The 22621-nt window shown below is 46.7% G+C and overlaps 3 protein-coding genes across 3 annotated transcripts in view; 1 reads left to right on the top strand and 2 right to left on the bottom strand.

The window, feature by feature from the left end:
* The window catches only part of rab5b (RAB5B, member RAS oncogene family), a 183880-nt gene that overhangs the window by 27955 nt on the left and 133304 nt on the right, over window positions 1-22621 (bottom strand). The window lies entirely within an intron of this gene.
* dnajb11 (DnaJ heat shock protein family (Hsp40) member B11) lies at window positions 226-5601 on the top strand. Its single transcript, XM_052081795.1, has 10 exons — window positions 226-425; window positions 727-883; window positions 1524-1621; window positions 3008-3140; window positions 3470-3612; window positions 3778-3860; window positions 4159-4216; window positions 4299-4410; window positions 4483-4642; window positions 4811-5601. The coding sequence occupies exons 1-10, from the start codon at window positions 352-354 to the stop codon at window positions 4873-4875; spliced, it is 1083 nt and encodes a 360-aa protein (XP_051937755.1). The 5' UTR covers window positions 226-351; the 3' UTR covers window positions 4876-5601.
* On the bottom strand, window positions 11773-13034 carry LOC127611329 (uncharacterized; the record flags this gene model as incomplete). Its single annotated transcript, XM_052081815.1, has 3 exons — window positions 11773-12108; window positions 12213-12501; window positions 12593-13034. Coding segments are annotated over 3 exons (984 nt in total), but the record flags the coding sequence as incomplete, so codon positions are not given.

Raw genomic sequence — 22621 nt, 5'->3', positions numbered from 1 at the left:
GTTGATAATCTTGTTGATAATCTTGATTGGCGTGGAAGATTAAAAACAAAGTCAAAGAAGTGCGATTCTAAATACGTCATCGGTATTATCCCGCAAAATGTTGTTGTTTTTTTAACAGTGGTTCACAAAAGATATTGTTATTGATTACTCTTTCTGTGGAGGATCGCCCGAATCAAGGTATGTATCTCTTTAAATGTGGGTGGAGTTTTGATACGTCTGTCCGTAGGCGGCACTTCCTCGACAAGCCGGAAAAAAAGGCTTTCCTGTGACTGGCAGCTGGATACAACCTTCGGAAGAAGCCGGCTCTTCTTTTCAAGATTTCGTTAAATATATATATTTTGGGGTTTATATATGGCGACCAAAGGGATGAAACTATACAGTGTGTGTTGTTTGCTTCTCTGGGTTATTACTACAGTGTTTGCCGGGTAAGTAAGTGGTTTTGCGCTGAAATGGTCGCTCACGCAGCATCGCCAGCTGGTACACATGTTCCACTGTGATTGGTTCAACTGGTGCAGTGCAATAGAGGCTAAACTACACTTGTTTTTACATTTGTTTCGGCGTTAATTGTGTCACTAAATGGAGGAAGCTAGTTCTGTAAGTAAGAAAAAACTGTGCACGTGCCTACCAAACTAGCCTGTTCACTAGCCTTTTTGTCCCAGAACGGGATCATTGTGTTTGTACATGCACATTTGTGAATGGGTTTTAGCTTATGTCTTTCTCCCGTAGGCGAGATTTCTACAAAATCCTTGGGGTGAGCAAGAGTGCATCAATCAGGGACATCAAGAAAGCCTACAGAAAGCTAGCCCTGCAGTTACACCCCGACAGGAACCAAGACGACCCCAAAGCTCAGGATAAATTCGCCGACTTGGGTGCTGCCTACGAGGTATGAGACATTTTTAATTTTCCTACAAAGCTTCAGAAGTGAGAATGCATACAAAGAGTCAGATTTCACCGTGTAATGTCTTCCGGACGACTCTGAGCACACGGCTTTTATTCGCTGAGCTGATCGGTTGCCCGTGGAAACATTTGGCTCGCCGTGATTGGTCAACTCTACTGTGTGGCTGCATCGGATTGGCTAGAAATTGCCGAAATGTAATGTTATTTGCGATAACATTTTGTGGTTATTCTAATATTCGATTCGCACTGCTATCAATGGCTTAACATTTCGGAAAATTCATACATAAAAGGTGATTATGCGTTTTTGAAAGCTGTATATTGTTATTGATTTATGGCTACATCACAACTTCTACCTTCACAAAGATGATAATGCCCTCTGTTGATGGACACTGTCTAGGTTCATTATTGTCACACTGTCTTTAATTTTGCATTTTGCACCGGTAGACGGGCACTCTGTTGTCACGTGTTCTTGTCTTTCCCCGGGTTAAAAAAAAAGTTGTCCTTGCTGTCCTGTGGGGTTAAGATAGCGCATGTTGTTAATATTCGTCAACTGTGGGCGTGTGACGCCCTTTGGGGCTCTTGTGTGCTTGGGGACCATGTAAATACATTTGACTTTTCATTTACAGGTGCTTTCAGATGAGGAGAAAAGGAAACAGTATGATGCATACGGAGAAGATGGACTTAAAGAAGGCCACCACAGTTCACACAATGATATCTTCTCCAGGTTGGTCCTGTTAACATAAATGGAAGACAATAGACATCAGGATTCTTGATTATAGTAGAACCCAATGTGAACCTGCAGGGAACAAGGGTTAAACATCTCAAAATCTTTAAATGTGAAATCGAGATGGCAACAACCGCTAGAAAAACAACCTGTAACATTTACTCAAAATATACTTTAGCAATTCACACATTTTTAAAATCAAATTTGAATAGTTTAATTTTAAGTTACATTCACTTGCCAGTGTCAAGTAAAATTCTCTTAAGACTAATCTGTTATAAAAATAGTATTACTGTATTACATTTATGTAGAATTCGAACATGTCAATTCAAAAAGTAAATCTTACATCTGTACTGTATTCACTGTCATTCAGTACATTTTACTTTGTCTTGTTTAAAAATTGGAATATCTTGTTTTCCTCAATACAATTAAGTTAATGTTGCATATTCACAATTGCTACATGTAGTGTCACAATAATGGTTTTCTATTCTTTATTTAACCTACCTTTGTCACGAACTAAAATAGAACAGTTGTGGAGGTATCCTCAAAATGGCAACACCACAAAAAATATTGGGAGGGATAAATTTTTTTCGACAGCATTGGTTGAACGTCATCTGTTGTTTATGGGTACTATGACTTGGGTGCATTAAAGACTAAACTACCCTCGCACGAGAAATAAGAACAAAAGCATCCACGACAGGGTTAAACTTGCATAGCCAGAAACTTTTATTATCTCACTTGTCTTCTTTTTTATGTCTGGTACCCTTCCGATACGAATTTAAAGAAAGAAAAAAAAGCTCCACCCAAAGAAAGCAAAAGAAAACGCTTATTGTGTTACCTGGGAGCACAGGCGTCAGATCCGCTCCGCCACGTCATTTATATGGCCCAGGAAAGCAGATTCGCCTTGATAAAATATGTACCGCAATGTCAAATTGTCATGTGAAATGAATAAGATTGTGATTGTGCAATAGTTTTTTATACCCTGTTTACACTCACTTGAACAAACTATTATAATATACTGATTTCAGAACTAGTAATCATTAATTCGTTGTGTCCAAGTAATGGTGCTATGTGACGATAAAACATTTGTGTGGTTTCACTGTCATAACGGCCCTTCAAGGGAAGGCGTAACTCCAAAGTGCCCTGTGACAACATTGTGGTTGACACCCTACCTTAGAGGCATATTAGTCCCTAAAGTGTTGCTTGAAATTTCAAATTATATGGCTGTTGGACCTTTTGACTTTTCAGTTCTATGGTAATCATCACACAAGGAAAAGCCCCTGTGTGACCTTTGAGACATATTTTTCATCGAAATTGTAGTCAAATTTAAAATTGACCAACTGGTGATACGACAGTGTTGGCTTACAATTGTTGTGTCCCGATGTGTAGTTTCTTTGGCGACTTCGGTTTCATGTTTGGAGGCAACCGACAACAGCAGGATCGAAACATCCCCAGAGGAAATGACATCGTACTTGACCTGGAGGTCACGCTTGAAGAGGTCTACGCTGGCAATTTTGTAGAGGTGACGAAAAGTTCCCACATTGAGTTGGCATGTTATCACCATGCCTATGTAGGCTTTTTATGGGTACTACGACATGGGTGCATTAAAGACAAAAATTTGTCCATGAGTGTGAATGGCTGGTTTTCTGTTGGGCAGTGATTTAATCCACCTCTTAATTTCACTGCAATTGTTTCACAAAAACAGAATCCTTCAGTTCTATCCAAAGTGTCTTTGGGCGGTAGGAAGTAGTTCCCAGCCAATCACAGGGCACACATAAAACAACAAACAAAAAAGTTCCATAATAATCTTCCACTTCTTATTTTAAATGTCTTGATTTTTTTTGCGGCCAGGTCGTGCGTAACAAACCTGTCGCCAAAGAGGCGCCCGGAAAGCGGAAATGCAATTGTCGACCGGAGATGAGGACCACGCAGCTTGGCCCGGGCCGCTTCCAGATGACGCAAGAGATGGTGTGCGATGAATGTCCCAATGTCAAGTGAGTGTCGTTTTAAAAAAATATATATTTATCGTGATCCTTGAGAGGAAAGAAAATTACCAATCTGTGCTATATGTTGCACAAAGAGCATATTTGACAGTAAAGCTGACTTGACTTGACTTTGTTCAATGGAGCCTTTTTGTGCCTTGTCCTTGATTACACCAGGCTGGTGAATGAGGAGAGAACACTGGAGGTGGAAATTGAACAAGGTGTGAGAGATGAGATGGAGTATCCCTTCATTGGGGAAGGTAAGCTTTCGGACCACCAGTACGGTACCATTGTTACATTACGATATAGTATCATTACAGAGATTCAAATAGCAGTGTGGTTGCTGCGCCAGTGAAAACACGGCTCTCCGAATGTTGTGATTGTTTTATTTTATTTTTTTTGAAAAATCAACAAAAATATACTGCATTTGTGTTTCTGATAAGACAAAAATACAAGTAACAATGTGCTGTCCGTTTTAGTTTGCTAAATACTTTATTCAACTTGTGAGGGAGATTCGATGATTTCTTAATTTATTAAAAAAATATGTGTTTTACTCAGGGGAGCCTCACATCGACGGTGAACCCGGAGATCTGCGTTTCCGCATCAAAGTGTTAAAGTACAAGCCAACTTTATAACTTAACACTTTGGTGACAGAATGCACAAGAACATGACATTGAGGAGACGTTTGTGTTTCGTAGACATCGCGTCTTTGAGCGCAGGGGAGATGACCTGTATACCAACGTAACCATCTCCCTGGTGGAGGCACTGGTCGGCTTTGAAATGGACATCATTCATTTGGACGGACACAAGGTACTCCTTGTCTGTTATACTCACTTTCTCTTTAAAGTGCTGTCAAAGCACTGCAAACCGTTTTCTTCCTAGGTACACATAGTGCGGGACAAGGTAACCAAGCCTGGTGCCAGGATGTGGAAGAAAGGCGAAGGCCTGCCCAACTTCGACAATATCAACATCCGTGGGTCTCTTATAATCACCTTTGACGTAGAGTTCCCTCAAACACAGATGGATGAAAAACAGAAAAATGGTAAGTGCTTTGCATGTGTGAAAAGAATCAATGAGAAAATCGGTGTACTGTTCGTTTGGGACCACTGTTGTGCAATCATACCTTAGGTGCTGCGAGGAGAGATTTGTCAGTCACTGTTTTTAACTGACGTTCGACTGACCACGAATAACGACTTCATTCCTTCTGCAGGTATTCGGAACCTGTTGAAGCAAGGCTCCATACAGAAGGTATACAATGGACTACAAGGCTACTAGCATATGCTGCTTGGACTGGCACGTACATGACAAACAACATGCAAACTACAACAGCAGCAGTAGCAGGACCAGCGTGACCTGCACTACGTTTTCTGGCCGAAGTCTATTTATGTTTTGTTTTCCCAACTCAGGATGTCTTGAATTTATTCGTTTTTACATTTCAACAATCTTTTCTGTGCACCCCCCACTTCCCAAAACCACATTTTTAGGTGTATTTAAGGTAACAGGCTATATAAAAGAAGTGGGCGCTGGGGCCAGTTTGATTTTGTAATAAATCAAACAAATCCACAGACAGTTTGCTCTTTGACTTTTACACAAATTGGCATTATGTTCACAACCAACAGAGGTTTTAACGGGAATTCTCTTTGGGCCTCAAAGGCTACGTCCTCTTCTTTTACATAGTCTTTTGTTCCATTCACACATTTTGTTCATTGCTGAAGAACCAGCACACTTACATGTGAACAACATAGCAATTTGTTAAATTTGCACTTCCTATGATGCCTCTTTTTACTTTAATGATAAGCCCCTCACCTAGATGGGATAAACGTTTCAAATGCTGCACATTTATCATGGATCAAAGATTATTTTCCCCCATTGTGTTTTGCAAAAGTGCAACGCTGCCTCCAACTGTGAATTAACTAGTCTTTTGTTTTCATTCCGGTTTTAAAGCTGAGTGGGCTTAACTAATTTTTGGGGAGTATGAATAAAGATTTCTACCGGTTGTGACGAGGATGCTATTACTTTAATTCTCCAGTAGATTGCGATAGAGTTCCATATATGAACGAATCGACGAATGCGTTTTTCAGGAAAAACTTCCGTTTGGAATGCACATGTTACCCAGTAAGTTCGTTACATTACAAGTATAATTAAATTTCACATTAACTTTCAGTGATAGAGAAGGCAGGTTAAAGGCTTAAGTATAAACATTAAATTGTATAACATTGTTCGGGGTGGCGGGGGGGGGAGTGTATTTCATACAAAGTACACTGCCACCTAAAAAATATTTATCTTTCCGAGTAGCCACCACAAGGCCAAAGTGTTAATTAAAAGTGAGGCAGGTTTAAAAAAAAAGTTAATTTACCATTATTCTAAGACACTGTGAACATTAACACTGTGCTTGAGAAAGAAGGGAAAAAAACTCGTACTGTAAAAACAAAATTCACACTCACATTCTCAGCTATTAATATTTTAGAGCACTGTGGAGTTTGCATGTTCTCCCCGGCCTATGTGGGTTTTCTCCGGGTACCCCGGTTGTTCCCCCACATTCCAAATACATGCATGGCAGGCTAAAGGAACACTATTTGTCTCATGTTGTGATCGTGAGTGGATCCATGTGTGCCCTACGATTGGCTGGCAACCAGTTTAGGGTTTACCCGACCTACTGCCTGAAGACACCTGGGATAAGCTGCAGCACGCCGGCGACCCTCGTGAGGATAAACTGATTAGAAAATGGATGGATGGATCAGAATCAAGTCCCATGATCCACATTTGGTGAGCATCAAGTCTCACTAAAGCAGGCATTGGCAAATGGTGGGCTGCAGACCACACACCGAGTGGCCCCTATATTTACGCCCCGCCCCCCAATACGAAAAGGGACAGATAAAACGAGATACCCCAGAAAACATCTGAAACATGAAAAAATATCGAAGGGGGTGTCAGCGATTATGCAAATACGTGGATGTCAAACTGCGAATATGCAGGGTGGACTGTAGTTTCAATATCATCTATGACCGCTAGATGGCAGACATGTCTTAGTTGCTTACACTGGGTCATTTACTGCCCGATCTAAACTACATGAGTAGGCTTGATTGATTAAATTGATAGATTGTTTGATTGCAGATTTGGAATGTTATGCAGCACAAACATTACCTCAATAATGTCAACATTTTGAATTAGTTAATTTCTATAAAAATGTACAAAATGATTTCTTGCACATACATTGGTTTCTTGTTGAGGTGTTTTGCGCCACCCTTAAATGGTCATTTTTCTGCCTTTTAATTTATTGTTTGCCTCAAATATTTTGTTGTTGGGTTGAAATAGTGGTTCTATTATACATGCATTGAAATATATATTCTCAATAATGACATACATTAGGACCACGAAAGCTACAGTATTTTGCATGTGCATTATGCCTATATTTTGTCCATTTCTAAAATAGCTTCAATGGCATGTATATGGTTTGGAGCCGTCTGATCGTATGTGGTCCCCCCTGTAGAACGACTGAAAATCTGTGGGGCCCTCCAACATTTATTTTGCCCACCACTGGTCTAAAGCATGCATTACCCAACTACATTTCCCACAAGTACAGTACAAACTGTAACCGTGATGACATGCAGGAGCAATTGTGTATATGTTACAATATGACAAACATTTCTGTTTTTTTCAGTCTTAACAGCCCTCTGATAGAAACCATAACAAAAATGTATTTGCTGACTGATGGGAAACACCATGTCTTTCTTTTTCTTTGGCTTTCTTTTTTCGTAATGGCACCATCGCAGGGTGACCGGTGATAGCAAATTACATTACAAGAAATATCTTAATATGAATATGTATACTTACAGAATTTAATTTTGATTGATGATGGCATTTTTACATTTTCTTTATTTTACTGTTATAAAACATTAGTTAACTTCTTTTTACACTTGTATGACAGAAATGTTCAAATTTTGCTTCAACTACTCTTATTGAATCTTTTAATGGCTGACATTTGTCAGAACCAGCAGTTGTACAGTCATGTGTGAACCACCTTGTGCGGCATGTCCCAGAGGGTAAGTGGTTCTTTATCTGTAGCCCACCATGCACACACATACGCGCGCGCACGCACACACACTCTGGGGGTCTGTCTGCATGGGCGGGCCACACCGACCCTGTTGTGATAATTTATAGCCTTCCGACTGATGTGCACATCTGCATGCAACACAATGCTAATGAATGACTATCTCTTTTTACTTCTATATGTATGTGTGCGTGTGTGTGTGGTCGGCCATTTGTATGTCTGTGTGTTCCCATGTGAGTAATGAACTCCCACGGAGATAACAGGGCTGTGGAGCAGGGAGTTGTCTCTTTCAACATCCTATAGTCAGTTTTACACACTAAAACTTTTTGTCATCCCTGACACACTGTACTTTGCCCTAATGTGTTATTAGTAGAGTTATGGTCAACTAAAGAATAAGAGAATGTGTTCAAACCTGGGGGGGGGGTTCAGTTTACTTCATTGAAGATGTATTTAAACTACAATTACAGACTGTGCCTGTTATTCTCTTCCCATTCCTTTATGGTGTCGTTTTCCATGCATTTTGCGTATAATCTTATATGTTCGTGTTTGTAGCGACGCTAATTGTGTGCGGGTACCAAGTAATGGAATGCCAATTGAAGGGTGGAAACTAAAATACAAAAAAGAGAAAAGTGATATAATTTCGAACAAAGTAATGACCTTACGGCAAATGTTATCGAAGTCCCCTTAAAGTGACAATAATTATGTTTTTCCACACACCACAAAAGAGGACGTTGTTAACAACCCTGCTAGATTTGTATGATTGAAAGTATATACAAGAGGGCTTCAATATCACGAAAAATCAGACCATTCTCTCCACTCTGGAACACTGTGGCGTGTCTGCTGAATGCGCTGAAACCACACCCCACTCATGTGTTTACACATTCCTACATATTTGAGCCGTGGAATTATATCCAGAATCTGGAATATGATGGAATATACCCCACCAGGCGACCAGAGGGGTTAGCATGGGGCGATGAGTGGTGCTTGCCACCAGCTAGCCTGCGAGCTAAACTGGGCTCTTCTCAGACATTTGTCTGATGCCCTAACACCTGGGGTTCTAGGCTTGAACTTCGGCTCTGAATGTTCTGTGGGAAGCTTATGTGTTCTCCATATGGTTGTCTAAATTTTTGCTTTCTGTTCAGTTAGATTCATTGAAAAATTGGAGTTGTCCTTCAGTGTGAATATTGAGGGTGAATGGTTGTCCGTCTAATTTTACCTTTCAACTGGCTGGTGGGTGACCTGGTGGCCTAGTAGTTCGCATGTTGACCTAACAGTGCAGAGGTACCGGTTTCAATTCCAGCTCCGGCCTCCCTGTGTGGAGTTTGCATTTTCTCCCCAGGCCAGCGTGGGTTTTCTCCCACATTCCAAAAATATGCATGCAGGCTGATTGAACACTCAAAATTATCCTCAGGTGTGAGTGTGAGCGCAGAAGGTTCTTTGGTTTCTGTGTGCCATGCGATTCGCTGGCAACGAGTTCAGGGTGTCCCCCGCCTACTGTCCGAAGATGGCTGGGATAGGCTCCAGCACCCCCTGCAATCCTTGTGAGTATAAGCCGATCGAAAATGGATGCATGGATGGAACTGCCAGGTGACCATTCCAGGATTCACTTCTTATCCAAAGCCTGCTGGGATATGCTCCAGCTCACCCTGGACCCAAATTAGGACAAATGGTTAAAAAAAAATAGATTGATGGCTAGAAATGGAACGTGTGATGAAAACCACAGCAGTGGGCAAATGAAACTAAATAAAACTAATGTGCGTAAAATAACCATGAAATCCATGAATATTCACGATATAAACAATTGATTTATCGGCCCACAACTAGTAACAGTATTCAGTATTCAGTCAATATACAGTAGAACCTCTAAAAACAATACACCCCACACAGGAATATGGCCCTGGACTCACAAACTGCATGATGGATGATGTCATGTGGTTCAGTGTCCAACAAATGCAGAATGTTTTTGTGGCTTTTTTGTGATACTCTCCCCTCCCCCCAAAAAAGGTGCGGCCTCAAAAAGAGAGAAGGTGAGAGGAAGAATGCTGAAAGTGAAGGTTTTTTTTAGGTTGACATGACATTTGGGAATTTAAAATGAATGTGTGATGTGAATCATCTTTACAATAAATCATTTTGTATTAAGACTTTGTCTTTATTATTCTGTTTTAACATCAAAAGTGATTAACCTCTTTCTTTTTTGTACTCATGTATGTGACTGAAAGTTGATAAAGGTTTTATGCTGACGACAGCTTGACCCTGGAATGTAACGAATATGTTCGAAGGGCATCTTTGTTTACACATTTTAATATCAATATTTGTTGACTTCTTTTTCCACTTGTAAGACTGTAACAAATCCAAAAACTATGGTGAGCAAACCCACTCACACTCTCCGGCTAAATGTGTAAAATTATGAACTGGCGGTCAGAGCAACCTTGTGTGAAGCCATGAAACAATCATACTCAGCTGCGTGATATCAGTGTAACACCCTCAACTTTGCTTACCAAAATTAAAGTATCATACATTATTTGTGGACTCCCAGCACTTCCAGGACTTCAACTGGTGAGAAACTTGACAATCAATGTGAGGCCTGCCATAAGGAAGGAATCGTTTGTGGTATGTATTTTTATTAGCTTCTTAAAGGGACATGCATGGTCCTAATTATGATTAATAACATATCCAAGCCACTTGTACTGTAATTACTATTTGTGGTGCACATGACAGTAATGTTCTCACATCTCCTGCCTAAGTCCCTTTCTTCACTCATTTTGTAAGTGTGTGTGTGTGTGTGTCTTTGTGTGTGTGTGAGTGTGCATGCACTTTCCAGTTGTTGATGCAGATAAGTAGTAGGATCACACTTGACCCTGAGTGTAATAACTGCTAAGCGTAGCTGCAGGCTAAAGTGAGGGACAAGCAAAGGGACGGCTAAGTGGGCAAACCGTGAGAGAGGGCGCGTGTGTGTTTGTGTATTGCGGCGCCAGTGGGTATTTGGACCAGCTCCAATAGTGTCTGGCCGTCATACGGAGGGTATTTGATAACATCAACCAGAACAAAAAAAATGGCATTGTCTTACAACACAACGAAACATAAATTCTGGCTGCTGTCATTTTTTTTTAATTACATTTTTTCTTTCAATTTATTTTTACTTTTATTTTGTATAGTATAACAATCTTCTAATAGTTTGACATGTTTGTATTGTTTTATTGGTGCTTTTATATTGCACGGCTATTTCTTATTCTCTCGAGGTGTGAGTGTGATTGCGAATGGTTGTTCGTTTCTGTGTGCCCTGCGATTGGCATCCCTGGTGTCCCCCGCCTACTGCCCGAAGACAGCTGGGATAGGCTCCAGCACCCCCCGCGACCCTAGTGAGGATCAAGCGGCTCGGAAGATGAATGAATGAATATTTCTTATTCTTTGCAAGGAAAACCGTTTCAGAGAATGTATTTTTTAATATTTTGTCATTTTTAAAAACATGAAGCACATATAGTTGCAGTCGTTTTTTAATATATATATACAGTACATTTGTATAAAACTGTCAGCGTTGTGTCCAAGGACCGGCAACCCGAGGCCAAGGCCAAGGCCAAGGACTTGACTCCGAGGCCAGGGACCAAGGACTGATTTTGAAGCTGAGGCCGAGCCGAGGACATGTATAAAACAATGCTATCATACCACTTGGCAGGACTTCATGATTTGCAACTGTCACGTTGTGCCCGAAGCGATTGACAGATCGCTTCGTGCACAACAAAAAAATAAGGAAGTGGATCCCCGAGATAGCAGACAGAAAACGAGATCTTGTCAAAGAACAGAAAAAGTCTTTAATACGGAACACAAAAATACTCGACAAGAAGAATAACAAAAAGCGCTGGTCAAATAAGGACCAGGGTATAAATAAGGTGACAACAGAAAACGCTCGCGGAAAACAAAAGCGAGGAATATCTGAATAGACTATAGGAATAATTTAAATACAATCAATAATTGGTACGACGATACAATTTGCCAAAAGGCTAGGAAGCAATGAGTAATATTAATTTAGGTCTTACTTTCGCGAAAGAACAATGGCGCGGCGTGGAATTCTCCGGCAGTGAGATGACTGCCGGAGTCTCAAAATAAAGGGGAGTAATCAGCCCGAAATTACGGGCAGGTGTGCCGAATGGCGGAGGAGAAGACCCGCCACCTGCTGGCGGACGCGCGACGTGACAGTACCCCCCCCTCAATGGACGCCTCCCGGCGGCCTACCCGGTTTGGAAGGGTGTGCAGTGTGGAAGTCGCGCAAAAGGGACGGATCAAGGATCCAGGAGCGAGGCACCCACTGCCGCTCCTCAGGCCCGTAGCCCTCCCAGTCGACCAGATACTGGAACCCCTTTCCCCTGCGCCGAGAGTCCAGGATGGCACGAACCGTGTACACCGGGTCACCGTCGACGACCCGCGGAGGGGGCGGCGGCGTGGGAGGAGGAGCCAAGTCACTGGAAGACACGGGTTTGAGTAGGGAGACGTGGAAGACGGGGTGAACCGTCATGGTGGGTGGTAGCCGGAGCTTGACTGCAGCTGGGCTGATGACGGCCTCGACCTCGAATGGTCCAGTAAACCGGGGTCCCAGCTTCGCAGACGTGCCGGCCAGGCGAAGATCCCTCGTTGCCAGCCATACCTTCTGTCCCACCACGTACGAAGGAGCAGGGCGCCGGCGACGATCCGCGATCCGCTGGTTCCTGGTCGCCGTGCGGGACAACGCAGCCCGGGCCTCCTTCCACACGCGATGGGCCCGCTTGAGGTGGTGCTGCACAGAGGGGACCTCCACCTGCCCCTCCTGGGACGGGAACAGCGGCGGCTGGTACCCGTAGGCGGCCATGAAGGGGGACCTACCAGTGGCAGAAGAGACGAGGGTGTTGTGCGCGTACTCCACCCAGGGTAAGTGGTCGACCCAGGATGAGGGACGGTGAAGGCACACACAGCGGAGGGCTGCCCCCAGATCCTGGTTGGCACGCTCGGCTTGTCCATTGGACTGGGGGTGGTACCCCGAGGTCAGACTGGCCGTGGCCCCGAGGGACCGGCAGAACCGCTTCCAGACGCGGGATACGAACTGGGGCCCACGGTCCGAGACAATGTCCAGTGGAATACCGTGGAGGCGAAAGACGTGCTGGATAAGGAGGTCGGCGGTCTCCAGCGCCGAGGGCAACCTGGACAGAGGCACAAAATGAGCAGCCTTGGAGAACCGGTCCACGATCGTGAGGACGACGGTCCTCCCACGGGATGGCGGTAGGCCCGTCACGAAGTCCAGGGCGATGTGGGACCAAGGACGAGGCGGAACGGGCAACGGCTGGAGCAACCCCGCCGGGGGCCGGCGTGAGGACTTGCCGCAGGCGCAGGAGGTGCAGGCACTGACGAAGTCCGTCACATCCCTCCGGAGCTCCGGCCACCAGAACCGCTGGGCGACGAGTTGTATAGTCCGGTTCACCCCAGGATGACATGCGACCTTAGACCCGTGTCCCCACTGTAAGACCTCCGACCGCAGCGACGGAGGCACAAACAGCCTCCCCGTGGGGCATTCTGCCGGAGCCTGAACCCCCTCCAGAGCAGCTTGGATCCGCTGCTCAATCTCCCACTGCAAAGACCCCAAAATGCACTGGGCCGGGAGAATGGCCTCCGGAGACCGGTCCTTCTCAGCGGGGTCGTGGAGACGGGAAAGGGCGTCAGGTTTGGTATTTTTGGACCCTGGGGAGTAGGTAAGGATAAAATGGAAACGGGTGAAGAACAGGGCCCACCGGGCCTGACGGGCGTTCAGTCGTTTTGCGGAGCGGAGGTACTCGAGATTCTTGTGGTCCGTATAAACTGTGAAGGGCTCCTTCGCCCCCTCGAGCCAGTGCCGCCATTCCTGTAGGGCGGCTACCACGGCCAGCAGTTCTCGATTACCTACGTCGTAATTCGACTCGGCAGCGCTGAGTCGACGGGAGAAAAAGGCGCAGGGGTGCAGCTTCTGGTCGACCGGAGAACGCTGGGACAGCACCGCCCCCACCCCCGAATCCGAGGCGTCCACCTCTACGACAAACGGGAGATCAGGGTCAGGATGTTGTAATACCGGGGGACTGGTAAACGCCGCCTTTAGGTCTTTGAATGCCGTGTCCGCGGCCGGGTCCCACCTAAAGGGGGCCTTAATAGATGTAAGCCGGGTCAAGGGGAGCGCTTTCTGGCTGTAACCGCGGATAAAACGCCGGTAGAAGTTTGCGAACCCCAAAAAGCGTTGTAATTCCTTACGGCTTGTTGGAACCGGCCAGTTAGTGACTGCCTGCGTCTTGCTGGGGTCTGCCCGTAACTTGCCCTGTTCGACAATGAAGCCCAGGAAAGAGATGACGGGTACATGGAATTCGCATTTCTCTGCCTTGACGAAGAGACGATTTTCTAGTAACCGTTGTAACACCAGCCTGACATGTCGCTGGTGTTCCTGCAACGACCGGGAGAAAATTAAAATGTCATCGAGATAAACAAAACAAAAAATGTTCAACATGTCTCTTAACACGTCGTTGATAAGATTTTGGAAGACGGCGGGGGCGTTTGTCAGCCCGAAAGGCATGACTAAATATTCGAAGTGACCTAACGGGGTCTTAAAAGCCGTCTTCCATTCATCACCCTCCCGGATGCGGACCAAATGATATGCACTGCGTAAATCAAGTTTGGAAAAAATAGTGGCCGTTTGTAAAGGGGCGAAGGCGGAGTCCAGTAATGGTAGTGGGTATTTGTTTTTAATCGTGATCTCATTAAGCCCACGATAATCCACGCACGGTCGCAGGGTCTTGTCCTTTTTCCCCACAAAGAAAAACCCCGCACCTAATGGTGATCGCGAGGGTCTAATGAGACCTGCAGCGAGCGAGCTGTTTATATACTCCGTTAGCGCCTCGCGCTCGGGTTGGGACACCTGATACAGCCGTGAGGTCGGCAACGGAGCGCCCGGCTGCAGGTCTATGGCGCAATCGTAGGGACGGTGCGGGGGCAAAGCGCGTGCGCGATCCTCGCTGAAAACCTCACGAAGGTCCCGATAGCAATCTGGCACTCCGTCAAGGCAGATAACCTCGGGGGTTTCGACACTGGTTTGTTCATGTTCCCCGATGGCCGATCGTAGACAGTGTTTATAACAATATTCGCTCCAACTGCCTACTGCTGGGTGCTCCCAGGAAATTACGGGGTTGTGGGTCTTGAGCCAGGGCAACCCAAGAATGACCGGAGCATTACGGGACCGCATTAAATAAAAACGGCGATGCTCGACATGGTTACCGGAGAGGCGGAGTTTCAGTGGTTCTGTTCTACACGTAACTACCGCCAGGGGGCGCCCATCGAGATCACAAACCCGCTTCTTATTAGCCAACTCCTCAATACCACAACCCAACTCGGACGCGAGAGCTGTGTCCATAAAACATTCATCCGCCCCCGAGTCTACCAGGGCTCTAACCCGCAGCGACCGGGATTCCCCAAATATCTCCCCCTCGAGTTCCAGTCTGTTGGGATTTCCCGGCCGGGGGTCGATACGCCTTGGCTCGGGAGGTACTACGCGGGGTCGCGACTCACAGTACTTGGTGTAAGGGGAGGGCGGCGACTCCGGATGGCCGAGAACAGCGTCTTCGCCACCTAGCTGCATCGGCTCCTCCGCGGTATGCCGGGACGGGAACCGATCACCTCCACGTTCCCGGTCTCTCTCCCTCAGGCGGTTGTCTAATCGTAGGGAGAGATCGATCAACTCCGCCAGGTCGGAGCTGTGGTCACGGGTCGCCAGTTCATCCTTGAGCTGGGGATTTAGTCCATGGCGAAACAGCCCACACAGTGCTCGGTCTCCGTAGCCACTCTGGGCGGCCAATATCTGGAACTCGATCGAGTAATCCGCCACCGATCGCCTTCCCTGGTGGAGTTCGAGCAGCCGGCCCTCCGCCTCTCTGCCCCGCACGGGATGGTGGAACACCCGGCGGAACGCCGTGACGAATTCGTGGAGCGAAGACCGGAGGCTCGGCTTCGCGTCGCTCGTCACCATCGCCCATGACGCCGCCGGACCTGTCAATAAGCTCATGATATATGCCACTTTAGCGGCGTCATTAGCATAGACGGAAGGCTGTTGGTCGAACACGAGCGAGCATTGGTGGAGAAACTGTCCACACCGCCCGTGCTCACCCCCGTAACGTGGGGGGTGTGGAAGCGAGGGCTCCCTCATCATTGTGGGGAATGATGCGAGAGCCTCAGTGGTGGTAGGGCGAACCACGGGGGGGGGTGCTCCCCGTGTCTCTACCTGTACCAAACGGGGTTCGAAATTATCGAACCGATGAGCCAGCATGGAAACCGCGCTGCGGAGTTCCGAAAGGGCTTGGCCCTGCGGACCCAACTGTTGCTCTTGTCGGTACAGAGTGTCTGCGGGATCCATGGTGGCCGGAGAATTCTGTCACGTTGTGCCCGAAGCGATTGACAGATCGCTTCGTGCACAACAAAAAAATAAGGAAGTGGATCCCCGAGATAGCAGACAGAAAACGAGATCTTGTCAAAGAACAGAAAAAGTCTTTAATACGGAACACAAAAATACTCGACAAGAAGAATAACAAAAAGCGCTGGTCAAATAAGGACCAGGGTATAAATAAGGTGACAACAGAAAACGCTCGCGGAAAACAAAAGCGAGGAATATCTGAATAGACTATAGGAATAATTTAAATACAATCAATAATTGGTACGACGATACAATTTGCCAAAAGGCTAGGAAGCAATGAGTAATATTAATTTAGGTCTTACTTTCGCGAAAGAACAATGGCGCGGCGTGGAATTCTCCGGCAGTGAGATGACTGCCGGAGTCTCAAAATAAAGGGGAGTAATCAGCCCGAAATTACGGGCAGGTGTGCCGAATGGCGGAGGAGAAGACCCGCCACCTGCTGGCGGACGCGCGACGTGACAGCAACATCCCTCCATCATAACCCCTTGCACTCCCTAACGCTTGAATGAAGTGTTTTTATTCAAAGAGGAGAACAGTCAGGGTACGTGTTATTTATACTGAGAAAAACAAAAAAGCATATGATATACATTTGTGAATTAAAGTTTTAGTGCAGTAGTTTCTTAATGTGAAGTAAATCAACACTCAACAGGCATGACATGGCACGGAAGACAAGTTGAGAAATGACTTTGCATAGAAGTCAATCGCTGAGTGTAGAAAAAGCGGTAATCTCTGCAGTGATAATTTTACAGTTTACCGGCAGCGAGTCCCAGGGACTCGCTGATCAGAAAAGTATGAGTCCCATTATGCATTGAGAGAGTCCCAAATTTCGAATTCTGAAATGATCTACTTATTCAATTGCATATGATAATAACACAAACACCAACATACATACAATTATAAACAAATGTTGCAAAAACTTAAAGAATTCAGGAGCAGGCCTGAGGATTTCGGCTCTTTGAAGTGAACGATGAGTCGTTTTTAAACCAAAAAAAACGACCATGTAGAATAAGGTGTTTTTAGCCCCCCAAAAAACGACCGTGTATAGGAAGGCGTTTTTAGACGAAAACCCCTCCACCATGTATAGGAAGGCGTTTTTCGACGAAAAAAATGACCATGAATAATATGCCGTTTTAACAAAAAAAAAGAAGAAAAAAAAACGACCATGTATAAGAAGGCATTTTTAGACGCAGCTTTCTTGGCTTCGATCTTCTCCACCTGTTCCTGCCGGGGAAAGGGGATATGTCATCTGACCATCTCAATCACAACAGGACATTTCCTGAAATTTCATCAGCCATCTAAGTCACAAAAGGATTTTTGCGTTTTTGGTCCAAAAAAACGACCATGTATCGTAAGGCGTTTTTAGCCGAAAAAAACGACCATGTATAGTAAGGCGTTTTTGGCCGAAAAAAACCCGACCATGTATAGTAAGGCATTTTTAGTCCCAAAAAAAACGACCATGTATAGTAAGGAATTTTTAGCGTCAAAAACGAACCTTGTATAGTAAGGCATTTTTAGCCCCGAAAAACCAACCATGTACAGTAAGGCATTTTTGGCCGAAAAAAACCCGACCATTATAGTAAGACATTTTTAGCCCAAAAAAAAGACCATGTATAGTCAGGCATTTTTAGCCCCCAAAAAATGACCATGTATAGAAAGGCATTTTTAACCCCAAAAAACGACCATGTATAATGACCATGTAAGGTAAGGCATTTTTAGCCGTCAAAAGTGACCATGTATAGTAAGGCGTTTTTAGCCCAAAAAAATAACCAGGTATAACGACCATGTATAGTAAGGCGTTTTTAGCCAAAAAAACGACCATATATAGTAAGGCATTTTTAGCCCCCAAAAACCGACCATGTGTGGTAAGGCGTTTTTAGCCGAAAAAAACCCCGACCATTATAGTAAGGCATTTTTAGCCCCCAAAAAATGACCACGTATAGTAAGGCGTTTTTAGCCAAAAAAAACGACGATTTATAGTAAGGCATTTTTAGCCCCCAAAAAACGACCATGTATAGTAAGGATTTTTTTGCGTCAAAAAGGACCATGTATAGTAAGGCATTATAGGCCGAAAAAAAAGGACCATGTATAGTAAGGCGTTTTTAGCCAAAACCCCCCCGACTCTGTATAGTAAGGCGTCTTTAGCCGAAAAAAACGACCATGTACAGCACGGCATTTTTAACCCCCAAAAAATGACCATATATAGTAAGGCATTTTTAGCCCCCAAAAACCGACCATGTATAGTAAGGCGTTTTTAGCCGAAAAAAACCCGACCATTATAGTAAGGCATTTTTAGCCCCAAAAAAATGACCATGTATAGTAAGGCGTTTATTAGCCAAAAAAACCCCACAATGTATAGTAAGGCATTTTTAGCCCCCAAAAAACGACCATGTATAGTAAGGAATTTTTAGCATAAAAAACGACCATGTATAGTAAGGCATTATAGGCCGAAAAAAAACGACCATGTATAGTAAGGCATTATAGGCCGAAAAAAAAACGACCATGTATAGTAAGGCGTTTTTAGCCAAAAAACCCCAGACTTTGTATAGTAAGGCGTCTTTAGCCAAAAAAAACGACCATGTACAGCACGGCATTTTTAGCCCCAAAAAATGACCATATATAGTAAGGCATTTTTAGCCCCCAAAAACCGACCATGTATAGTAAGGAATTTTTAGCCCCAAAAAACGACCATGTATAGTAAGGAATTTTTAGCGTCAAAAACGACCATATATAGTAAGGCATTATAGGCCGAAAAAAAACAACCATGTATAGTACAGCATTTTTAGCCCCAAAAAACGACCATTTACAGAAACGCATTTTTAGCCCCCCTCCGCCCTAAAAAAGACTATGTATTGTAAGGCATTTTTAGCCCCAAAAGAACGACCATGTACAGTAAGGCATTTTTTGGCCGAAAAAAACCCGACCATTTATAGTAAGGCGTTTTAGCCGAAAAAAAAGACCATGTATAGTCAGGCATTTTTAGCCAAAAAAAAAACCGACCATGTATAGTAACGCATTTTTAGCCCCCAAAAAACGACCATGTTTAGTATGGCCTTTTTGGCTGAAAAAAAAACGATCATGTTAGTAAGGCATTTTTAGCTGAAAAAAAACGACCATGTATATTAAGGCGTTTTAGCCCCAAAAAATGACCATGTGTCACGTTCTGTCCGAAGCGATAACTATCGCTTCGTGCAGAACAATGAAAATAAAGAGTTGGATCCCCGGAAAACAGACACGAAAGAACCTTGTCAAAACAAAGAGTGTCTTTAATGACAAAAACAGAAAGAGCCCGACAGGGAAAAAACGGTAACACAAAACGCTGGTCAAATAAGGACCAGGGGAGAAATAAGGAAACAACCGAAAACGCTCGCCGAAAAAACAAAGTGCGAGGAACTACTGAATAGGCAATATAAGAGAGTACAATTTAGTGACTAATCGCGAATGGCAAGAGTAAAGGCCGCAAGGCAAGAAGGCAACGAGTAATCTATAATCGAGGAATTAGCACGAGAGAGCAATGGCACGGCGTGGAATTCTCCGGCAGCGAGATGACTGTCGGAGTCTCTTAATAAAAGAGGGTAATCAGCCCGAAATTACGGACAGGTGCGCGGATGGCGGGGGAGAAAACCCGCCACCTGCTGGCGGACACGCGACGTGACAGTACCCCCCCCTCAATGGACGCCTCCCGGCGGACTACCCGGCTTGGATGGATGTGCAGCGTGGAAGTCGCGCAAAAGGGACGGATCAAGGATCCAGGAGCGAGGCACCCACTGCCGCTCCTCAGGCCCGTAGCCCTCCCAGTCGACCAGATACTGGAACCCCTTTCCCCTGCGCCGAGAGTCCAGGATGGCACGAACCGTGTACACCGGGTCACCGTCGACGACCCGCGGAGGTGGCGGCGGCGTGGGAGGAGGAGCCAAGTCACTGGGAGACACGGGTTTGAGAAGGGAGACGTGGAAGACGGGGTGAACCTTCATGGTGGGCGGTAGCCGGAGCCTGACTGCAGCTGGACTGATGACGGCCTCGACCTCGAACGGTCCAGTAAATCGGGGTCCCAGTTTCGCAGACGTGCCGGCCAGCCGAAGATCCCTCGTCGCCAACCACACCTTCTGTCCTACCACGTATGAAGGAGCCGGGCGCCGGCGACGATCCGCGATCCGCTGGTTCCTGGCCGCCGTGCGGGACAACGCAGCCCGGGCCTCCTTCCACACGCGATGGGCCCGCTTGAGGTGGTGCTGCACAGAGGGGACCTCCACCTGCCCCTCCTGGGACGGGAACAGCGGCGGCTGGTACCCGTAGGCGGCCATGAAGGGGGACCTACCGGTGGCAGAAGAGACGAGGGTGTTGTGCGCGTACTCCACCCAGGGTAAGTGGTCGACCCAGGACGAGGGACGGTGAAGGCACACACAGCGGAGGGCCGCCCCCAGATCCTGGTTGGCACGCTCGGCTTGTCCATTGGACTGGGGGTGGTACCCCGAGGTCAGACTGGCAGTGGCCCCGAGGGACCGGCAGAACTGCTTCCAGACGCGGGATACGAACTGGGGCCCCCGGTCCGAGACAATGTCCAGTGGAATGCCGTGGAGACGGAAGACGTGTTCGACAAGGAGGTCGGCGGTCTCCAGCGCCGACGGCAACCTGGACAAAGGAACAAAATGAGCCGCCTTGGAGAAGCGGTCCACGATCGTGAGTACGACAGTTCGACCCCGGGAAGGCGGGAGACCCGTGACGAAGTCCAGGGCGATGTGGGACCACGGGCGAGGAGGAATGGGCAACGGCTGGAGCAGTCCCGCCGGCGGCTGATGGGACGACTTGCCGCAGGCGCAGGAGGTGCAGGCCTTGATGAACTCCGTCACGTCGTTGCGGAGCTCCGGCCACCAGAAACGCTGGGCGACGAGTTGCACAGTCCGGTTCACCCCGGGATGACACGCCACCTTGGACCCATGTCCCCACTGCAGAACTTCAGATCGTAAGGAGGGAGGTACGAATAGCCTCCCTGCTGGGCACTCCGTCGGCACCTGAACCCCCTCCAGGGCTGCCTGGATCCGCTGCTCAACCTCCCACTGGACGGCCCCCACGACGCACCGGGTCGGGAGGATGGTCTCCGGGGATCGATCCCTCCCCGCAGGCTCGTGGAGACGGGAGAGGGCGTCGGGCTTGGTGTTCTTAGACCCGGGAGAGTAGGTGAGGATGAAGTCAAACCTGGTGAGGAAGAGGGCCCACCGGGCCTGACGGGCGTTCAGTCTTTTGGCGGAGCGAAGGTAGGCGAGGTTCTTATGATCTGTGTAGACCGTGAAGGGTTCCTTTGCCCCCTCGAGCCAGTGCCGCCACTCCTGCAAGGCGGTCACAACTGCCAACAGTTCACGGTTGCCCACGTCGTAATTGGACTCGGCGGCACTGAGTCGACGGGAGAAAAAGGCGCAGGGGTGCAACTTCTGGTCGACCGGAGAGCGCTGGGACAGCACAGCCCCCACCCCCGAATCCGAGGCGTCCACCTCCACGATAAAGGGGAGATCAGGATCAGGGTGCTGTAGTACGGGGGGACTGGTGAACGCCGCCTTCAGGTTTGCGAACGCCGCATCCGCGGTCGGATCCCACTTAAATGGGGTTTTAATGGACGTAAGGCGGGTTAAGGGGAGCGCCTTCTGACTATAACCGCGGATGAAGCGTCGGTAGAAGTTGGCGAACCCCAGAAAGCGCTGCAGTTCCTTGCGATTGGTTGGAACCGGCCAGTTAGTGACGGCACGCGTCTTAATGGGGTCCGCCCTTAACCTGCCCTGTTCAATAATGAACCCTAGGAAGGAGATGACGGGAACATGGAATTCACACTTTTCTGCCTTGACGAAGAGCCGGTTCTCCAGTAGACGTTGTAGCACCAGCCTAACGTGATGCTGGTGCTCGTGTAATGACCGGGAAAAAATTAAAATATCGTCAAGGTAAACGAAACAAAAGATGTTAATCATGTCCCTTAGCACATCATTGATTAGGTTTTGGAAAACGGCAGGGGCGTTGGTGAGCCCAAAAGGCATAACCAAGTATTCAAAATGACCCAGAGGGGTCTTAAAAGCCGTCTTCCACTCGTCACCCTCCCGGATGCGAACCAAGTGGTAAGCGCTGCGCAAGTCTAATTTGGAGAAAATGGTGGCTGACTGTAATGGGGCGAAGGCGGAGTCCAGCAAGGGTAGCGGGTATCTATTCTTAATAGTTATCTCGTTTAAACCCCGATAATCTACGCAGGGTCGCAGGGTCTTGTCTTTTTTCCCTACGAAGAAAAAACCCGCCCCTAACGGTGAACGCGATGGTCTAATAAGACCTGCGGCGAGCGAGCTGTTGATGTACTCCGTCAATGCCTCGCGCTCGGGTTGGGACACCTGATACAGCCGCGAGGTCGGCAACGGAGCGCCCGCCTGCAGGTCTATAGCACAATCGTAGGGGCGGTGTGGAGGCAAAGAGTGGGCACGATCCTCGCTGAACACCTCCTTTAGATCCCGATAGCAATCCGGCACTCCGTCAAGGCAGATCTCCTCGGGGGG

Source organism: Hippocampus zosterae, chromosome 12 (genome assembly GCF_025434085.1).
Source record: "Hippocampus zosterae strain Florida chromosome 12, ASM2543408v3, whole genome shotgun sequence".
Classification (NCBI taxonomy): Eukaryota; Metazoa; Chordata; class Actinopteri; order Syngnathiformes; family Syngnathidae; genus Hippocampus; species Hippocampus zosterae.
The sequence above is the reverse complement of the archived record's forward strand: the minus strand, read 5'-3'. Positions and strand labels throughout refer to the sequence as shown.